At 54.4% G+C, this 18,588-nt stretch overlaps 1 protein-coding gene across 2 annotated transcripts in view; it reads right to left on the bottom strand.

The window, feature by feature from the left end:
* Positions 1–3,827: 3,827 nt before the first annotated feature.
* Positions 3,828–18,588, bottom strand: part of PRKCD (protein kinase C delta) — a 30,536-nt gene continuing 15,775 nt past the window's right edge. For both annotated transcript variants that reach the window (XM_055414072.2, XM_055414074.2), the window contains exons 3-19: positions 16,651–16,784; positions 15,335–15,534; positions 13,982–14,042; positions 13,653–13,815; positions 13,522–13,553; positions 12,233–12,318; positions 11,842–11,971; positions 11,171–11,271; positions 10,386–10,479; positions 10,102–10,199; positions 9,764–9,937; positions 9,375–9,466; positions 8,750–8,812; positions 7,853–7,991; positions 7,513–7,701; positions 6,783–6,911; positions 3,828–4,326 (exon numbers count right to left, since the gene is read on the bottom strand). In XM_055414072.2, the coding sequence (XP_055270047.1) occupies positions 4,168–4,326; positions 6,783–6,911; positions 7,513–7,701; positions 7,853–7,991; positions 8,750–8,812; positions 9,375–9,466; positions 9,764–9,937; positions 10,102–10,199; positions 10,386–10,479; positions 11,171–11,271; positions 11,842–11,971; positions 12,233–12,318; positions 13,522–13,553; positions 13,653–13,815; positions 13,982–14,042; positions 15,335–15,534; positions 16,651–16,765 (2,025 nt within the window). In that variant the 5' untranslated portion in view covers positions 16,766–16,784 and the 3' untranslated portion in view covers positions 3,828–4,167. The remainder of the gene's footprint in view (positions 4,327–6,782; positions 6,912–7,512; positions 7,702–7,852; positions 7,992–8,749; positions 8,813–9,374; positions 9,467–9,763; positions 9,938–10,101; positions 10,200–10,385; positions 10,480–11,170; positions 11,272–11,841; positions 11,972–12,232; positions 12,319–13,521; positions 13,554–13,652; positions 13,816–13,981; positions 14,043–15,334; positions 15,535–16,650; positions 16,785–18,588) is intronic.

Raw genomic sequence — 18,588 nt, 5'->3', positions numbered from 1 at the left:
TCTTCCAAGATAAGGCTGTTTTATCTACAATGAAAATCAGTTGCTTAATGTAATCACTTTCAGTAATTATCTTGGTTAGCTCTCCTGGATAACTTGCTGCAGCTTCTACAGCAGCACTTGCTACTTCTCCTTGCACTTCTTTGGAGAAAGGTCTTTCCTGAAACCTCCTAAGCCAACCTCTGCTAGTTTCAAACTTTTCTTCTGCAGCTTGCTCACTTCTTTCAGCCTTCACAGATCTGAAGAGAGGACCTTAGTCTGGGTTTCCCTGGTGGCTCAGACGGTAAAGAATCTGCCTGCAATGCAGGAGACCCGAGAATCCCATGGGCAGAGGAGCCAGGCAGGCTACAGTCTATGGAGTCTCAAAGAATCGGACATGACTGAGCGACTGACTGTGAAAGTTGCTGTCGTGTCCGACTCTTTGCGACCCCATGGACTATACAGTCCATGGAATTCTCCAGGCCAGAATACTGGAGTGGGTAGCCTTCCCCTTCTCCAGGGGATCTTCCCAACCCAGGGATCAAACCCAGGTCTTCCGCATTGCGGGCGGATTCTTTACCAGCTGAGCTACAAGGGAAGCAACTAACACTTCTACTTTTTTTTCAGGGCCTTACTCTAGATTAGGCTTTGGCTTAAAGGAATGCTATGGCTAGTTTGATGTTCTTTCCAGACCACTAACACTTTCTCCACATCAGCAATAAGGCTGTTCCACTTTATCATTCATACAGTCACAGGATTAACACTTTTAATTTCCTTCAAGAACTCCTTTACATTCCCAACTTGGCTAACTGGCCAAAGAGGCCTAACTTTCAGCCTGTTTCAGCTTTCCACATGCCTTCCTCACTGAGCTTAATCACTTCTAGCTTTGGGTTTAAAGGAATGTGCGACTCTTTCCTTTCACTTGAACATTTAGAAGCCACTGAAGGGTTGTTAATCGGACGAACTTCAAAACTGTTGTGTCTTGGGACTTTCATGGCGGTCCAGTGGTTAAGAATCTGCCTTCCGATGCAGAGGACATGGGTTTGATCCCTGGTCACAGAACTAAGATCCCACGTGCCGTGGGGCAACTAAGCCTGCAAGCTACAGCTACTGAGCCCGTGCAATGCAAAAAAATATCCTGAGTGTTGCAACTAAGATCCAATGCAGTCAAAAATAAATAATAAATATTTTTTAAAAAGAAAACATGTTAAACAAAACAAAACACAATACTGCTGTGTCTCAGAGAATAGGGAGGCCAAGGAAAGGAAGAGAGATGGGGAGACAGCCAGTCAGTGGAGCAGACAGAACACACGTAGCATTTACGGGTTAAGTTCTTATATGGGTGCAGTTTGTGGTACTGCCAAACAATTACAATAGTAACATCAGAGATATAATAATTATCTAAAAGTTTGAAATATCCAGAAAATCACCAAAATGTGACACAGAAACACAAAGTGAGCAACTGCCATTGGAGAAACAGCACTGATCTACTTGCTCCATGCACGACTGCCACAGACCTTACATTTGTAAAGAACACAATGTCTGCAGAATGCACTAAAGTGAAGCGCAACGAAACACGGTCTGCTGCCTCTATCCCCGATTTACAGTAAAGGAAACTGGAGCTCCAGGAGGCTGTCACATACTGAGGCCACACAACTGGGGACGTGCCAGGTTTGAAACCAGGGGCATGTGACAGCAGAGCCCTGCTCCTGCCCCTGCCCCCAGGACCTCCTGCATCTGTGTTAGTCTGCTTGGCATGAGTGTGAGGCCTGCTACACATTTGAGGTAGGACCGGAGCTTGCTGCTCTGCCGGCAAACCTACTTGGCTAGTGGAGGCCTGTCTGCCTGTTTCTGGACCCCCGATCCCAGTGAAAGTGTGACTCTGGGCCCAGCCACTGCAGGCATTTCCTGGGCTGCCAGGCAGGCCTGGTGCCTACCCAACTCTGGGAACAGGTCTGGAGCTGCACGACTTTCCAGGCAGTTTTGTAGCATCTCTGGTAGCTTGCTCTTCTGTCTCTTAGGCTTCGCCCAGCACCACCAGGTACTCAGCATCAGTCTCCAACAGGTCCCTCAGAGGCAGGAGCTCCACGAGGCAGCAGGGAGTAATGGTGCCATTTTACAGATGAGGAACTGAGGTCCACCGAAGAAACTCATGGCAGTTACAGTGTGTGGGTGGTGGACTAAACACACACTCCCATTCTTCCTGCCACCCTCCACTGCCTCTGGCTGAAAAACTACTTATTCCCCCAGCCCACGCTGGAGGAAATGAGGTCTGGGTCATGGCCCCACCTTGGAGCTGCAGAAAGATGGCGAGAGGCTCTGAATTCACACACCAACTGTATTTCTGTTCTAAACCCACTCTGGACCAGCCCAAGTCTTTCTGGGGCCTGGGCAGCAGAGGTGGGGAACAGGGGTCCCCAGGCTCCTCCTCTGGGCTCTCATGGCCCCAGCATGCCCCAGCACAGCCCATGTCACCCGGTGTCTCCCCGACCTGTGAGCCCAAGGGGACAAAGCCCCACTTCTGGACACAGAGCTGGGATTCAAGCGTTTCCTGAGAAGATGGCAGGCGGGGAGAGGGGAAGGGGACACTTGGTCTCTCCAGGGAAGGTTCGACAGCCCCCAGCCCCCTCCCCTGGCCAGCACCAGCCCCCCTCCACATCCGACTCCTCTCCAGCTGTGGAATCTTGTACCTCAGCTCAGAGAAATGAACTTGCTGGAAGCCACCTGCTTGGCTGCCAGGGCCAGCCAATCAGGCTCTGGGGGCACCTCACTACCTCCAGGGACGAGGGCTGAGGCGGCTGGATCTGAAGGGCTGGAAGGTGGACCATCCCCAAGGCCTGTGCCCCGAGAGAGACAGACAGGAAGAAACAGGAAGCCAAGAGCAGGCCACTGAGGTGTTGGGGTCAGAGACCTGCAGGCTCAGTGGGCAGCGGCCACCCCGTTTCCTGGCTGCACGAGGGCACACTGGGGCAAGGCTCTCGACCCTGACCCAGCCACTTGGCATTTTCTCCCTTTTTTCTCCTCCCTTGCTCCCCTCCCTGTCCCCAGGGCTCCTGGGGAATAGATTCTAGAACTCAGACACAGACTCCTTTGTGGCAAGGGTGGGGACAAACTTGAGGAGTTACACTGAATAACTCAGGCCCGTTGTACAGATGAGGAAATGGAGATTTCGGATGATTAAGTGACATCTGAAAAGCCACATCTTTTGGCTCTTCTGCGATTTGAATCCACATCTGCCTGAAGTCTGAGCTGTATTTCCTTCCTCTCCCCTCCTCTTCTCCCCGGTCCGGGCTGGCCTCGCCACCTTTGCTTATGTCTTCGGGCCGGGCCTTGCACTGTCCTGCTCTTTCACACTCGCCCCTCATTCTTCTGAGATGGACTTTCTGCAGCTGGTCCCATCACCCCAAAGAGACAACTGGGGCTCTCTCAGCCACCCAGAAAAGTTTTCAGCTTTTGGCCCCCAGCTCTGGAGCTAGAGGAAACCCATAAATACAAACACATTTGCATGAAAGCCCAGGGGTTCTGCATCTGCAGCTAACAGATAGGTTTAGCAGCCAAGACAGCTGCCGGAAGCGGGGAGCAGCGGCCACCAGCTTCCTGGGACAAATGTGTCCCAACAGCCAGGTCGGTACCACTTGGAGTTTATTAGACAGACAAATCAAAGCACCTGGTGGTTCAAACAGCTTGTGCTCCTTTTTCTTTTGCATGGGGTAGGAGGTCAGGAGGGTGTGTGTCATATATATATATAATATATATATTTTAAAAGATAAACATATCACCGGTCCCCCACATTTTTTCTCTACTGAGCAATATATACAGCCTATATATATATATATATATGTATGTGCATATATATATAATATATATATATATTTTTTTCAATAGATAACTACATTCAAGTCATGAAACACAGGATTTACAATTTCCCTCTGAGGGCAGAGGAAAAGCAAATTCACACACAATTCACAGAGGAAGTACCATGAAAGCCCAGCCGGACAGGAGCTGAGGCCCCTCTGGGGGACATAGGGGGCGGGTAGCAGCAGAAATCACAACTGCACGGCTGCTTATCGTGGGGGGCAGGCAGGTGCCGATGAAGTGTGGGCCCCACCTGCGCTGCCGGGTCAGCAGGCAGTGCTGGCTGACCCAGGCTCCCGGGCTGGGATGGGCTTTTGGGGCACACGTTCAGGAACCTCAGTTTTCCAGGAGCCTCTCAAATTTGGGGTTCACGAAGGAGAAGCCAGCAAATGCTGCTTGGTCCATGGAGTCAATGAGGTTCTTGTCGCTGTAGGAGAGGCGCGGTTTCTCATTCAGGAACTCCTGGTCGAAGTTGCTGTAGTCTCCGGGTGACTTCTGCAAGCACAGAGGGCAGGGGTGTGTAAGCAGAACTCAAAGGGCGAAGGTTCCTAAGGTTCCAGGGATCCACCCCTGGGACCAGAATCCCTGTTGGGCTGGGCCAAGCAGAGCCATCCTTATTGAGAACACAAAAGGGAGCCTCTCTGCTGGAAGAGGGATGCTGTTACCCAAGGGGCTGAGGGAAGCCAGCAGGAGGCCTGGTGCAGGAAAGGTGGGCATTTGCCCAAGCAGGCAATACAGCCCTGGGTCAAACCCCTCCCACGACCTGTTTCTGTAGGTCCCACAAGCCCAGATTGGATTTTGCATTTTTAAAAGTTTAGAAAAAAAACAAAGGAGAACAAAATTTCATGACATGTAAAAATTAAATGAAATTCAATGGTTCAGCATCCATAAATAAAGTTTTATTAGTACACAACCATGCCTACTAACTGACATGCTGCTATGTCTATGGTTACATCTATGGCCACTTTGGGACTATCTGTCCTGCAAAGCCTACAATATTTCCTATCAGGCTGTTCACAGGAAAAGTCTGCCAACTCTGGTTCTCAGGGTACAGTGAAAGTGTGACAGAAAGAGATCTCAAGCTGGTGGCCCTCAGGCCAAACTGAGCTGCAGGTACAACCATTTTGACTAGCCATGAGTTTTAATGGCATCTGAGCCAATTTTTTTTTGGCCGCACCACGTGGCTTGTGGGATCTTAGCTCCCTAGCCAAGGACTGAACCTGGGCCCTAGGCAGTGAAAGCTCAGAGTCCTAACCATTGGACTGCCAGGAAATTCCTGAGCCAATATTTTTAAATTAGGCAATATGACATCAAAATCAAGTTTTTGGGACTTCCCAAAACCATGGGTTCAATCCCTGGTTGGGGAAGTAAGATCCCAAGTGCTGTGCGGTGCAGCCCCCCAAAAATTTTTTAAATCCAGGTTTCTGGCTTCTTTGAAAAACTGACAGAGCAGAGCAGTTTGGGCCAGTTTCCTGGCAGGTCTGTTAACTCTTGCTGCTGAAACTCCTTGAGGCCAGTTCATCACAGGCCCCCACCTCTTCCTTCCGAGAGGGATTGCTGCTGATTAGCACATATGCCTGGGGTTGTTTAAAATCAGTGCATTCCTCTATCAAAAGCATGACACTAAAAGCAGGCTGTGGGATATTCCTACAGCCTGCCTTGCCTGGTAGTAATGTGCCCAGTGCAGGAGGCAGCGAATTTTAGGTCCCTGGAGTCGGGGGAGTTCTCTGCGGTTTTAAGGCACGAACACTGGAGCACGTTACACAGGCCGCTGGGTGGTGCCAGTGTCCTCAAGGAGCGAGGGGAGCAAAGGAGAGAAAGAGGAAGGAGGGAAGAGCTGTGACCAGAGAAGGGCCTTGGTGTCTGACTTCTGAGAAGTCCAGCCTGCCTCTGCTCTCCCGCTTGCTCTTGGAGGCTTCTCTAGATTCTAGGCTGTTGTGTACAGCAACCCTGCTTTCCCTGGAAAGCATCTGGCCCCAGCCTGGCCGAGCCTCCTCAGCCCTGCCCGCATCCCATTTCCTCTCAGACCTACTCCAAACTCTGGATCCTGGCTCCTGCCAACAGACCCTCCGCATGGCAACTGATCGTGTGTGGCCTCGTGACATCTCTCATACTGATGTCTTTTATCATAAATGATCATCAGCATGCAAGTTTCTTATCTCTCTGCGGAGCTGGGGCCCTCCAGTCCTGGGACTGGGCCTCCTACTCTGCTGTGCGTGCAGCCCAGCTCAGTGCTCTGCACTCAGAAAGCACTCAGCATTTTCGATATTTATTGCAAAATGTATTGAATGGGTGGATAGATAGATGGAGGGAGGGAGACCTTAACTCTGATTACCAAAGCATACTCCCCTGCACACAGTTAAAGAATGTATGGTTGGACTTCCCTGGTGGCGCAGTGGATAAAAATCCACCTGCCAAGGCAGGGGACATGCGTTCCATCCCTAGTCTGGGAAGATTCCACAATGCCTCGGTAACTAAGCCTGTACACCACAACTACTGAAGTCTGTGTGCCTGGAGCCTGTGCTTCACAGCGGTAAGCCACCACTATGAAAAGCCCGCACACCACCAAAGAGCAGCCCCCGGCTGCTGCAACTAGAGAAAGCCTGCATGACGCAACAAAGTCTCAGTGCAACCATAAAGAAATAAATAGAAGAGAATGTATGGTGAAGGGTGCTGGACCCACTGTTACCAGATGTTTGTTGAATGGCTGACTGACTGGGGAGAGACCACGAGAGCACAAGGGCAGAGACTGTGACTCAGCCTGCCGGAAGGGCTGGGAAGGCGGGTTCGTCAGAGGAAGGGCTGGGAAGGCGGGTTCGTCAGAGGAAGGGAGAGGAGGAGAGCACGTCAATGACACAGGAGCGGGGAAGGGCAAAGCAGGAGAAGCCCACCCGGGAAGACAGCAGGGGGCAATGTGGAGTGGCAGCCCCCACCAGAGTAGGATCACATACCACTTTGGGCTTGAAGGGCGGCTCCACTGCACGTTTCTCCAACAGAACCCAGTTGATGGTCTTGAAGAAGGGGTGGATTTTGATGTTCCCTGTCACTCCCAGTCTCCTGCTTACGTCCCGTTCAAGCAGCTGCAACCCAGCAAAGGAACCCGGTTAGCACCCAAGGGCTGCAGAAAATGGGTTCCTCAGAAAACCCCCAAGCAGGCCCAGTGGTACCCGGGCCAGTCTGGCTCAGCCCGGCATCACACTCCAGAGCCTCCGGGGTGGAGGAGTCCTCTCTTGTCTCTGCTCCCAAGTCTGCATGGATGGGGGCTGCTGGTACTCTCAGCGGGTGGGATTTGTGAGTCAAAGCAGTGGTCATTTACTGGGTGTTTACCGTCTGCCTGGCACAGGCCTGAGCATCACACATTTATGTTTCCCCCCACCCCAGAAGTCTGTGAGAAAGATTCTTTCCTAGCCTCATTTTGTAGATAAGGAGACAGACTCAGAGTTTAGCCTAGGGTCCGTCTGTCTCCTGACCCCAAGCCTGTCACTGCCATGCCAGACTGACTCAGTGCAGGGAACCCAGACAGGAGGTCCTGGGATCGCAGCAGGAGGGTGACTCCCCTGGGTGGGTGAGGACCAAAGCATCAGCGAGGCCACCATCCCTGAGACAGGGGGCTTCTGGCACTCCTGAGACCTGGTATCTGCCAGCCCCTACCCTGGGCCAGCCCCGCCCAGGGCCTCCCACCTTCTCCAGGATGTCCTTGGACTCCTTGGTGATCCAGCGAGGATAGTATGGTGAGTCCAAACGGATGGACTCGAAGAGTTCGTCCTCATCATCACCATGGAAGGGGGACTGACCAATGAGCATCTCGTAGAGAAGGACTCCGAAGGACCACCAGTCGACGGAGAACGAGTATTTCAGGCCCTGCAGGATCTGGAGCAGACAAAGCGTCGGAGCTGAGGGGGCCCCGGAACACAAGCCCCAGCCGGATCTCCTCAGCCTCCCAGTTGCGGTTCAGACATCACCAGTCACGCCCACCCTGTGGAAGCAAGGTGTTGGCTGGGGCCAGGAGGGTGCTGCTCACCTCGGGGGCGATGTAGTCAGGGGTGCCGCAGAAGGTGCTGGCCTGTTTGTCCCCGGACATGTTCTCCTTGCACATGCCGAAGTCGGCAATCTTGATGTGGCCATTGTGGTCCAGCAACACATTGTCCAGCTTTAGGTCCCTGCGGGGAAAGGACAGGAGAAGGAGTCGTTAGGGCCCACTCCCCTCCTCCAGGCAGCTCCCTCCCATGTCCCCACTGTCGGTCTAGCACTCTCCCACGGGGATGGGGGAATGAGGAAGAGAAGGGCAAAGAAGTCCTAAATATAAGTGCTTCCTGCAAGCTGGCTACTGCATGTTCGACACACACTATCCTGCTTCCCTAGAGTAAGTCTAGGCATGGACGGCATGTTATAATGTGCATCTCACACCACCTTTCAAAGCCTGGACCTTAGTACTCAGTACACACTGTCCCATGGATTGGTTTTCCACTTGATGGCATCCCCTGGCATCATCCCACAACAGCACAGAGCCCGGCCTCATCCTTTGGCATGGATATGTTTTAACAGCAGGATAGGACTGTCATTTGTTGGGTGAGACTTTATGAAACCAGTCCCTATGGGTGGAAGTTCAGAGTGCTCGGATGGGGCTTTAGAGGGAGACACCACAGGGAGGAAGACACCATACTAGTCACTGCTGCACTCCCTGACTGGCATCAAGTATGCTTTGGGAGTTCCCAGTTCCTGAAGCTGTGCTAGCCTCAGCTAAAGGGCCACAAGGAATTCTAGCAATGGAGTAGGTGGTTTAGGTAAATACCCAACTAAAAGACCGACTCCATGCAGGGGGCCACAGCTGGACCGGTCCCCATTCAGAGCACTTCAGAGGATATGATGTGGTTGGGGCCTCCCCTCCTAAACAGCCCGCATCTCCCGATCCCCACACCTGTAAATGATCCCCTTCTGGTGCAGAAACTGTAGTCCACAGACTATCTCAGCCGCATAAAACCTGGATGAGACAACACACACACACACACACATCTTGAGATTTCTGTGAGCAGCCCCTGCTTCTCCCTAGGTCTTCTTCTGTCCCCCGAGGGACAGGAAATGCTGTGCATAACTTCACAGACAACCTGGGCCTCATCAAGTACATCTTGTGTCGGGCAAGTAGGGGCTGGTAGCCAAGACAGGAAAGAAAATTAAGAAGGAAAAAGCTCCAAAGGAGACTATTCTGTCCTAAGAGTGTATGTGTTTATACAGATATGCTTATGCACACACACACAGTTTAGTGGTGCATGGTAAGGCCCACCCACCCTGGGTCCTGGATTGAACAAGATCAACCACCTGGCTGAGGCCCAAGGAGCGGACAGGATCTGGCATATGACCAGGCTGGGTTCCCAGCCACAGCTCACCCACCACCCCTGGCTTCCCACACTGGGCAGGGGATGGCCCTGGCCACCCCAAGTCTCTCCAACCCCAGCTCCAGCCCAGGCTAGCTTCTCCAGGGGGCGAGAAGAAGGAATGGAAGGCAGGCGGGCAGAGGGCTCTTCCCCACACCAGGACTCGCGTACGTGGCACGGGAGAGCTCGAAGCGGCCTTTGTCCTGGATGTGGTACATCAGGTCGCCCCCATTGAGGAACTCCATCACAAAGAACAGGTGGTCCTGCGGAGGCACGGAGGATGGTGAGCAGAGGGACAGAAAGCGAAGGGAGGCACCCTGACAGGATCACCAGAGTCAGTCCTAACAGGGAGCAGGGAACGACTCTGCCCTGGGGGACCTGCGGGGGAAAGACTGGCCCTACCCTGAGACATCTGAGGATGGAGGAACTCAGCCCTGCCTTAAGTCACCTGAAAAGAAGAAGGGGCCCTGTTCTGGTGAGTCTCAATGGGAGATATGGCCCTGACCTGAGCAGCTGAGGAGGGCTCTGGGCCAGGGGCACCGACAGTGGGGGGCAGGCACCTTGGTCTGGAAGGTGCAGAAGAGGTGGGTGAGAAACGGGTGATCCCCGGCCAGCGCCAGCACCCGCTTCTCCACCATGGTGCACTCCACGTCGTCATCGATCAAGACCACGTCTTTCTTGAGCGCCTTGATGGCGAAGAATTCCTTTTTGCCCTTCAGCTCGGCGAGCAGCACCTGATGGATGTAACAGGGGTGCTGAGCAGGGGAAGGGCCAGAACCAAGCCCAGGGTGCACAGCCCCACCCAACCGGGAAGCAGACAGAGGGTGGGAAGCAGGTGTACCCGGGATCCTGGGCTCAGGCGGCTCGGGCCGCCTGCCTTGGGGCCCTGGGCTCTCACCTTCCCGAAGCTGCCTTTGCCCAGGACCTTGATGAAGGTGAAGTTGTCAATGTTGCACCTGGTGCTGCTCTCCCAGATCTTGCCGTAGGTCCCCGTTTCTGCCGAGACATAGATGCTTCTGACTCTGGTCTCTGCCCAGAGGCCCAGAGGGTGGCCCTGCCCTGCTGGATCCCTCCCAGCAGAGGGGCCTCCTCTACAGGTGCACTCGACTGTGTGGGGAGACAGGGCCCCATGCTGGTGGGAGAGGAGAGGGGCTTTCTTGGAAGGCATGGGCATAGCTTTACCTGCAAGATCATCTCCAGAGATTCCTGGCTTCTTCTCAAAATTCTGGTAGATCCCAACAGTGTCTTGGGTCTCTGATTCCTTCCTTAAAGATCTCTGGAGGAGGGGGTGGGGGGGTTGGGGGGGAGGCGCCCAGAGGTCATAGCATGGTCAGAACTCCCAAACCAGAGGGAGGACCCCAACCATCCATAACCCCACCCTCAATACCAACGGGGGACAGCGAGGGGCAGAGCCCAGGACCCCTAGGTGGAGCATCTGCATGCACACATGTGTGAGAGAGTACACACAGAGACACACACACACACACTTCTAGCCAGAGATGCCTTGGAGGTCTGAAAGGCACGGGTTACAAACAAAAGTTTTGGCAATTGAATCCTACGCGCCCAACCACTTAATAATAGAACCTGTACTTGGTTTTTTTGTTGTTGTTTTTTTCCTTCACTTGTGATGGATTCTACAATTTTGAAGTTTTGTGAAATCCTTCAAGTTCCACCCACACACCCAAACACACACACAAAAAACATACACATATAAAGGCTTTAGTTCCAAGAGTTCCAAACTTGCAGTCCTCCAGGTTCACCCTCAGAGCACTGCTTGAATAACGAATATCTTAGGAGAACAAGCCCACCACTTTCTAATGACCAGACCTTGGAATGGACCTTCCAGAAGTGGGGTCTTAGGTATAAATGCCCCTCACTGCAGCTCACCCCCCCAGGAGTGAGCACGAGCCTGACTGGTCCCCAGCCCCAAGGCCCTCGGTCCAGGCTCCGCACAGAGCCCTGCCCACCTGGCTAACTTGGCTCAAGGCCTCGGCCAAGAGCTTCTGGTTGATGCCGCAGAGGTTGGCCACCTTCGTCTGGCACTTGTGATGCACATTCATGCCACAGTCTGTGGTGGGCAGAGAAGCAGACCATCAGGGCGCTGGCCCCGCTGGCAGGAACAGGGAGGGACGGAGGAGAAAGGAGGGCAGGGTCTGCTGGGTTTCCTGCCTTTAGAAAAAGATGTGTCTGAAATCATCACCACGAATCTTTTCTTACTTAAAAAACGAAAAACAAACGTCTGGGACAAACTAGAGAAGTCCCTTTTCCCCCAGAGGTCTCCTGCTACAGTGAAGCTGGAGGTGGGGGAGGGCCAGTGAGGGGCGTGTTTTAAGCTGCTGAGACAGGCCCCTCCGACTGAGCACCTTCTGCACCATTCTCCTCAGGGACTGGGGCCAACTTGACTTGAAGCCCCGCTTTATAACTGAAGACACGGAGCTTAGAGCGGTAGGGCCACCTTCTGATGGTCTCACAGCAGTAAAGGGTAGTCGGTGGGGCCAGTGGGGAGGGGCCAGGAGGCCTCACCCACGTGAGATTCCCCAAGTGAGGAAGCAAAGGCAACCTTAGCTGGTCATGGTTTCCAGGGTCTGGGTGGGGTGGCCCTCCCCTCCCACCCACCCCTGCCCTCGCCGGCATGCACCTTCACACTTTAATCCCTGCTTCACCAGGCCCCAGAGCAGGCTGCCACAGTGGTCACAGAAGGTGGGGCTCATGTAGTTATAAACCTTGAACCGGTGCGGCATGTCGATGTTGAAACGTTCTTTCTGGAACTGGGATGCAGGGTCACAGGTCAAAGGTCATATGCCAGCTCCAGCCCCTTCCTCACCCCCTAACTCTCCCCAACCCAATGCCACACATGGTAGATTTCCCAAGAGGGCCCCATGGGGAATGGGAAATCCAGGGATCCCAGGGGTCAAGCCAGGAGAGGGAAGGATGAAGGAAAACTGGGAGGAAGGGTGACCCGACAGGGAAGGGGAGAGGACAGCTCAGATGCCCCCACCCCCCCACCCCCGCCCTGGGCCCAGCCTCACTATGGTGTCCCGACTGTTGGCTGCAGTGCCTGTACACCGGCCGATGATCTTGTCGATGCATTTCTTGTGGATGGCAGCGTTACATTCTTGAGGAGGCACAGGCCCAGGAGGGGGACGGGAAGGCCCAGGAGGGGCAGAGTCTGTGAGCTGGGGCCTGCCGCCCCAGGCCTGCCCTCTACACAAAGCCACCGTTCTCCCCGACCACCCACACCCTCACTCCACAGAGGCCTCGCCCGGAGCTTGATTTTTCTCTCCTCCCGCCAGTCCCTGTGGGTGGAGCCTGGGAAGGATGGAGCAAGGAGGACAGGCTGATCTGGGGTGGGGAGTCCTCAGAGATTAGGGAAGGCTCAGGGAGTCTCAGTGGGCAGGGAGTGGGGCGGAAGTGAAGGATGGGGTGAGGATGGCACTGAGAGAACTGGAGGCAGGGGAGTCCTTGTTGTGGCCCCAGACAGCATACAGCTCCTAAGCTCTCTCACCCTCTAACCGCCCCCAACACACACACACGGACACACACACACACGGACACACACACACACACACACACACTGACACACACACACACACACTGATGCACCCCTACAGAGAGCCTCGGGCACACATACACAGCAGGGAAGTAAGGACAAGACTTCTTACACAGAACGCTTACAGTGCGCCACTCACACTTAGAACACAGCTTTACAGATTTTACCCCATTTGGTCTTCACAATGACTCTATTATCCCCATTTCACAGATGAGGAAACTGAGACACAGAGAAGTTAAGCAACTGTGCCAAAGGTCTGACAGCAAGGCAGTGGCAGAGCTGGGGTTCAGACCCAGGCAGGCTGGCTGCAGAACCTCTGCTCACCAGCAGAGGCCCACACCACTGTGTGCACGCACTGTCATGGTGTGCTGGTGATGTGTGTACCCAGATGCACATGGGTCTAAACAGGAGCACATGTGTAGCCAGGGACGCACCGGCAAAGCTCTGAGAGCCTCTCTGGGGGGAAAGAGCCCTGATGTGCAGTGCTGGCGGGTTCTGTGTGCGCACTCCACTGGGGCCTCTTCCAGGCCACCAATGTGACATCACCAAATGGGAAATGTTGGGAAGAGACACTCCAGCTCTGGCACTCACTGCTGCAGTTATCGTCCACACATGCCCACCCACCTGGAACACCACACACGCAAACACACACACAGGCTTCATGCAGACACGCCATCGCAACACAGGGACGCAGACTTTGCTGTGAATGCACGCAGGCACACATGTGCGCACACATGCGCATACACACCGAGCCATGGAGACACTTACGCCTGCACTTGTAGCCTTGCTTGTTGAGACCCCTGAAAGGCAAGTGGCCAGTCTGGGTGAGTGTGGGGAAGGCCAGGGATGGGGGTCCTCCTTCCCCGCTGCCCCATCCCAGTGGGCACAACCAGTCTCACCAAACAAACTCTCTGCACACGGAGCAGAATGTGGGCTGCCCAAAGAAGGTGGCAATGAACTCATGGTTCCTGATGTAGTGAATTTTGGCCTGTTTGATAGCTCCACGGCGGTTCATTGTTGGGAACTTGGCCTCGTCTTCACCCCGCATAGACTGCTTGCAATCTGGGGGCCGGTGAGCAGAGAAGTCAACCCTGGCCCTTGGGAGGGGCCTCACCCTTTCAGTCCCTCCCAGGGCAGTCCCAGCCAGACCGCTGATGGAGGCTGCTTCCCTAAACCTCCATTCTGGCCTCTGAACCTCCATCCCCAGCCCAGGTAGGGAGGGGCTTACCTACGTCTTCCAGGAAATACTGCACTGACATCAACACCTTGGCTTGGGGTTGCAAGTCCAGCTGCAGGGGTGAGGGTAGGGTAGTCAATGAGGGCGGGCCTGGGCCAAGCCAGACTCAGAACCCGCCCCCATGGTTGGTCCCTCAAGGCCCAGGGAGTCCTGGCCTCCGGCCGGCCACCTGTCTGCCCAGAGAGGGCAGGGCCCCACCTCTGAGCCAGGGCCCCACCCCTGAGCCCCGCCCCCACCCCTCATCCTGGGGTATTATTACATTTGGGGAAGTGAAAGGATCCAGCCCACACCCAACTTGGCCACATGGCCCTGGGAACAGAGTGGGAAGGGAAACTCCCCACCCTCAACCCTGGCCACCCCCTTCACAAGGATCTTAGAATGGAGGTACCCCTCCCCACCCCCCGACATACACAGGCACATGTGCACTGAAACGGGGGTGCTGGTTCTCTCTCTGTGGCCAGTCTCCTCACACAGACTGACTGGTCCTCAGGACAGGACCCTCAGCTTCCCCAGACCCGGGGCCTGGAGCCTGACTCTGTCCGTTGGGGTACTGGACAGACACACGAGGTGTCTCTGCCTGATTATTCAAGACTGGGTGCAGCCCCAGGTCAACCTCTGTCCTGGCCAGTTCCTTCACCCCTCATTGGAGGCTGAGCAGAGTCTCTATGGTCACAGGGTCTTTCCTGGGGGGGTGGCATCTTGGCTGCAGGAGCCCACATGTAACCCAAGGGGGTAGGGATGCTCTGCCAGCATGGGTATCCTGTGGCCACAAGGGACACACGGCCACGTGTAGGTGCAAAGTCAAGGTTTGGGCAGGTGAGTGGCAGGCTATGATCCTGCTCCCCACCCCTTTGCTGTGGAAGATCATAACTGGTGTTCCCCAGTGCCTGCCCAGGCCTAGAATATCGGCGAAGATTCCAAACAGAACTGGGAACAATGGGGGCCTCTGGGAAGCGGGGACTGGGGCCTGGTGTTGGGGCCAGGAGCTGCCCTTTCGTACAGCATGAGATGTTTAACTCTGTACATCCTGCCTTTGCAAAATCAAAAGGGAAAAAATCAGCCACAATAGAAGGGCTCTCTCGAGAGTTGCCTGAGGGCCAGGTGCTGCAGTAAGCCCTTCACTTTCAGCTTTACATTCCCTGAAACAATCGGCCCTAAGGTAGGTCTCTTTAGCAGCTTCGCCTTTTACAGATTCAGAAACGGACTCAGAGAAGCTAAGGATTTGATGACTCGCAGGACCAGGATTCAAACCCAGGTTGTTTGGTGGCCAGAGCGTGGGGTGCCCTTGGCCATCCCCTCTCCCTCTGCCCACCCATGCTGTGTGCCCGTGGCTGTGCCCCTCACCCAGAACTCGGCCTTGCCATTGTTCTTCTTGCAGCGCTCGGCCAGCACTGACACACCCACCGTCACCTCGGACATTGGCTCCTCGGCAGCTCGCATCAGCACGATCTGGATAACGCGGCCCTCGTAGATGTGAGCGTCGAACGTGGACTTCCACTCAGGGTACATGGTGGGCTTCTTCTGTACCAGCGTCTTCCCGCGCTCTGCAATGGGCCAGGCAGGCAAGGTCGGGCTAGGGCCCCTCTGTCCCGCCCTCCCTGGCCTCCCCACGGCCTTCCACCCTGTGGAATCTGCCTGTTCTCTCCCCGAGGGCCCAGGTCTCCACGCCTCAGCTCTCACGACTGCGCTCTGCAGGCCTCACCACCTCACTCATGATCCGTTCCAGAGCACAGAAACACCGGCCCAGGTTCCAGCCTGAGCCTTCGTTCTCGCTATTTCCTTTTCCTGTGACCCTCTTCCTCCAGCCCCTCTTAGATGTCACCTTCCCTTACACATTCACTCAGTGAACTCTGCTGCGGGCTCCCACGTGCCAGACATGATACTGGAGGCGAAGAACACGGTACCTGTCCTAGAGCCCCAGTCCTTGGCAGAGACATGAATCAATTCACCCCTCAAGTGAATATTAAATCATAGCTGTGATGAGACTGAAGAGGGCAAGTCAGTGAGTCTAGACCTACCCATGGTCAGGTGGCCTGCCCCAGCCTAAGAGTCAGGGAAGGCTTCCTAAACAAAAGGACAGCTCAGCTGAGACCTAAAGGATGAGCCAGGGTTCACCAGGCAAGGACAGAAGCAAGCAGGAATGATGTGAGATGTTTGCTTCTTCCAGGAAGCCCTCCCTGACTGCAGCCTGGGATGGTACCTCGTCTGGATTTCCCTGTCACAGGATTCACTGTCTGGCTACCCCACCTGACTGTGAGCCCCATGAGGGCAAAGCCTGGTCAGCCTTGGAGCATGGCAGTGTCCTCTGTTCCCAGCACAGGGCCTGGCACAGACGGACACATGGAGCTCCTGCAAGGAGCCCATTCTTGGGCAAAACAACTAATGGGGAGGAACCAGAAGCCTTGGCCCCCAGAAAAGGTTCCGTATAGCCAGTGCAGTAGGTCCTATAAGCAAGTGGGTAGTCTCTACAGTCCTGCACTGCTAGGTGAGCTGGGCAGGGAGATGAGGACAAGGAAGAGAAGGATCCCTCAAAGGTTCTAGAAGAACAAGACACAGTTCCATCCACTGCCGTCGCCTCCTGGCTCTGAATTCCCTGTCCCACTGGAAATTCCCTGTTGCCAGTGGCTGCAGCATGGGTGGGGTCCAGCCTCCAGCACTACCTGTGCTGAGAGCCTCCTTCATCTTCACAGCACAGAAGGGCTGGCTTGCCTCGTCCGCGGCCTTCAGGGAGCCCAGCTCGTAGGAGTTGAAGGAGATACGCAGGAATGGTGCCATGTTGGGGCCTGCAGTGGGGCTGCGGAGACAGAAGACCTGAGGCAGGCAGCAGGCACAGCCTGGGGAGGGTGATCAGGTACCCACTCCCCTCACAGCTCCCACATGCTGCTTAAAAGGCACTAGTCCTAGTTGCCAACATTAAAATTGAGTTTTACGTAAGACGAGATTTGTGACTTCCCTGATGAAACTAGAAGGTGTGACATCAGGCCACTGGGCAGTATCTGGCTGGCACCACCCCCTTGGTTGAGCACCCCTGCCAGTTCACTCTAGTTCAAAGCCCTGCTTTCACTTCTCTCCAAATCCTACCTGGGCCCTGGTGACATATGAGCCTGTGACTTCCATCTCATTTATTTGGAGAGTCAGTCATTCAATGCCTCCTTTAATAGCCAATGGCTGGGCACCTACTATGTGCAGGTACCTAGTACATGCTGGGCCCCAGCACCTCAGTGGCAGCCAAGATGGGAAGGACAGTACCCCATCCTCCTTGCCCCTTGCAGCCCTCCTTGGTTTTCATAGTTTGTTTTTTGCTCATAACTACCTAGGCAGACAGGGCTTCCCTGATGGCTCAGTGGTAAAGAATCTACCTATAATGCAGGAAACACAAGTTCGATCCCTGGGTCAGAAAGATTCCCTGGAGAAGGAAATGGCAGTTCAGTTCAGTTCAGTTCAGTCGCTCAGTCGTGTCCGACTCTCCGCGATCCCATGAATCACAGCACGCCAGGCTTCCCTGTCCATCACCAACTCCCGGAGTTCACTCAAACTCATGTCCACAGAGTCGGTGATGCCATCCAGCCATCTCATTCTCCGTCGTCCCCTTCTCCTCCCGCCCCCAACCTTTCCCAGCATCAGAGTCTTTTCCAGTGAGTCAACTCGTCGCCCAACCCACTCCAATATTCTTGCCTGGGAAATCCCATGGACAGAGGAGCCTGGTGAGCTGCAGACCATGGAGTCGCAAAGAGTCCAACATGACTTAGCAACTAAGCACAGCACCCAAGTAGACAACCAGGGTCAAGAGGATCACCCCCACTTTTCCTACAGGAAACTGAAATCCTGAGGATGAAACAGAACCTAAAGCTGGGATTTTACTAATTAAGTCCCCATTTCGTCTGGGACCAGGGTAGTGAAAATCCCCACCCAGATCAGTATGCCTGACACTTCTGAACCCGAGCCCCTTGGGTTCAGGCACCTCTCGCCTACCTGGAAAGTTGCCTGCACACTTAAATGAACTTTTTCCCAAATATATAACTTTTAATATTAAACATAATGCTGAATTTGCATCTTATACCACACACGTTGGCTCCACACACCCCCATTCCTCACAGTTCCTCAAATCAATGGTCATGACAGGTGACCCTGAGGGTCTTTTGGCTTGTCATCGTGAAGGATGCTCAGCTGTGAAAGCCCACAGGTGCACACTCATATACCTGCCCGAACACTGGCTCCAAGTCTAGGGTCCATAGCGGGGAGCTCCACCACCATGGCTACAGGAATGCTCACTCATGTATATCCACATATCCACAGTCTTGTTCCATCCTGAACATAAGATGGCACAGAGGCAGACTAAGACACGCATCCCTATCCCCCTGCCACACATGCCCGTCTGCACAGGCAACACCACCTTGGCCCTGGGATGTCTCCCCCAGCTCCTCCACATTGCGCAGAGCAGCAGCCAGGCCTGCTGGGAGTTCCAAGCCCAGATGAGCTCACAGGAAACACTGACCTCAGCCTGCAGCCCAGCCCAATGGTCCAGCCAGTCCTCTGAAGCCAGTCACCAGAATACAGAAGAGGGACCAGGCAGGGCAGACTCCACCACGTCCCTTGCC

The sequence above is a fragment of the Moschus berezovskii genome, chromosome 24, assembly GCF_049115385.1.
Source record: "Moschus berezovskii isolate FMDL1 chromosome 24, NW_MosBer_1.0, whole genome shotgun sequence".
Taxonomy (NCBI): Eukaryota; Metazoa; Chordata; class Mammalia; order Artiodactyla; family Moschidae; genus Moschus; species Moschus berezovskii.
The sequence above is the reverse complement of the archived record's forward strand: the minus strand, read 5'-3'. Positions and strand labels throughout refer to the sequence as shown.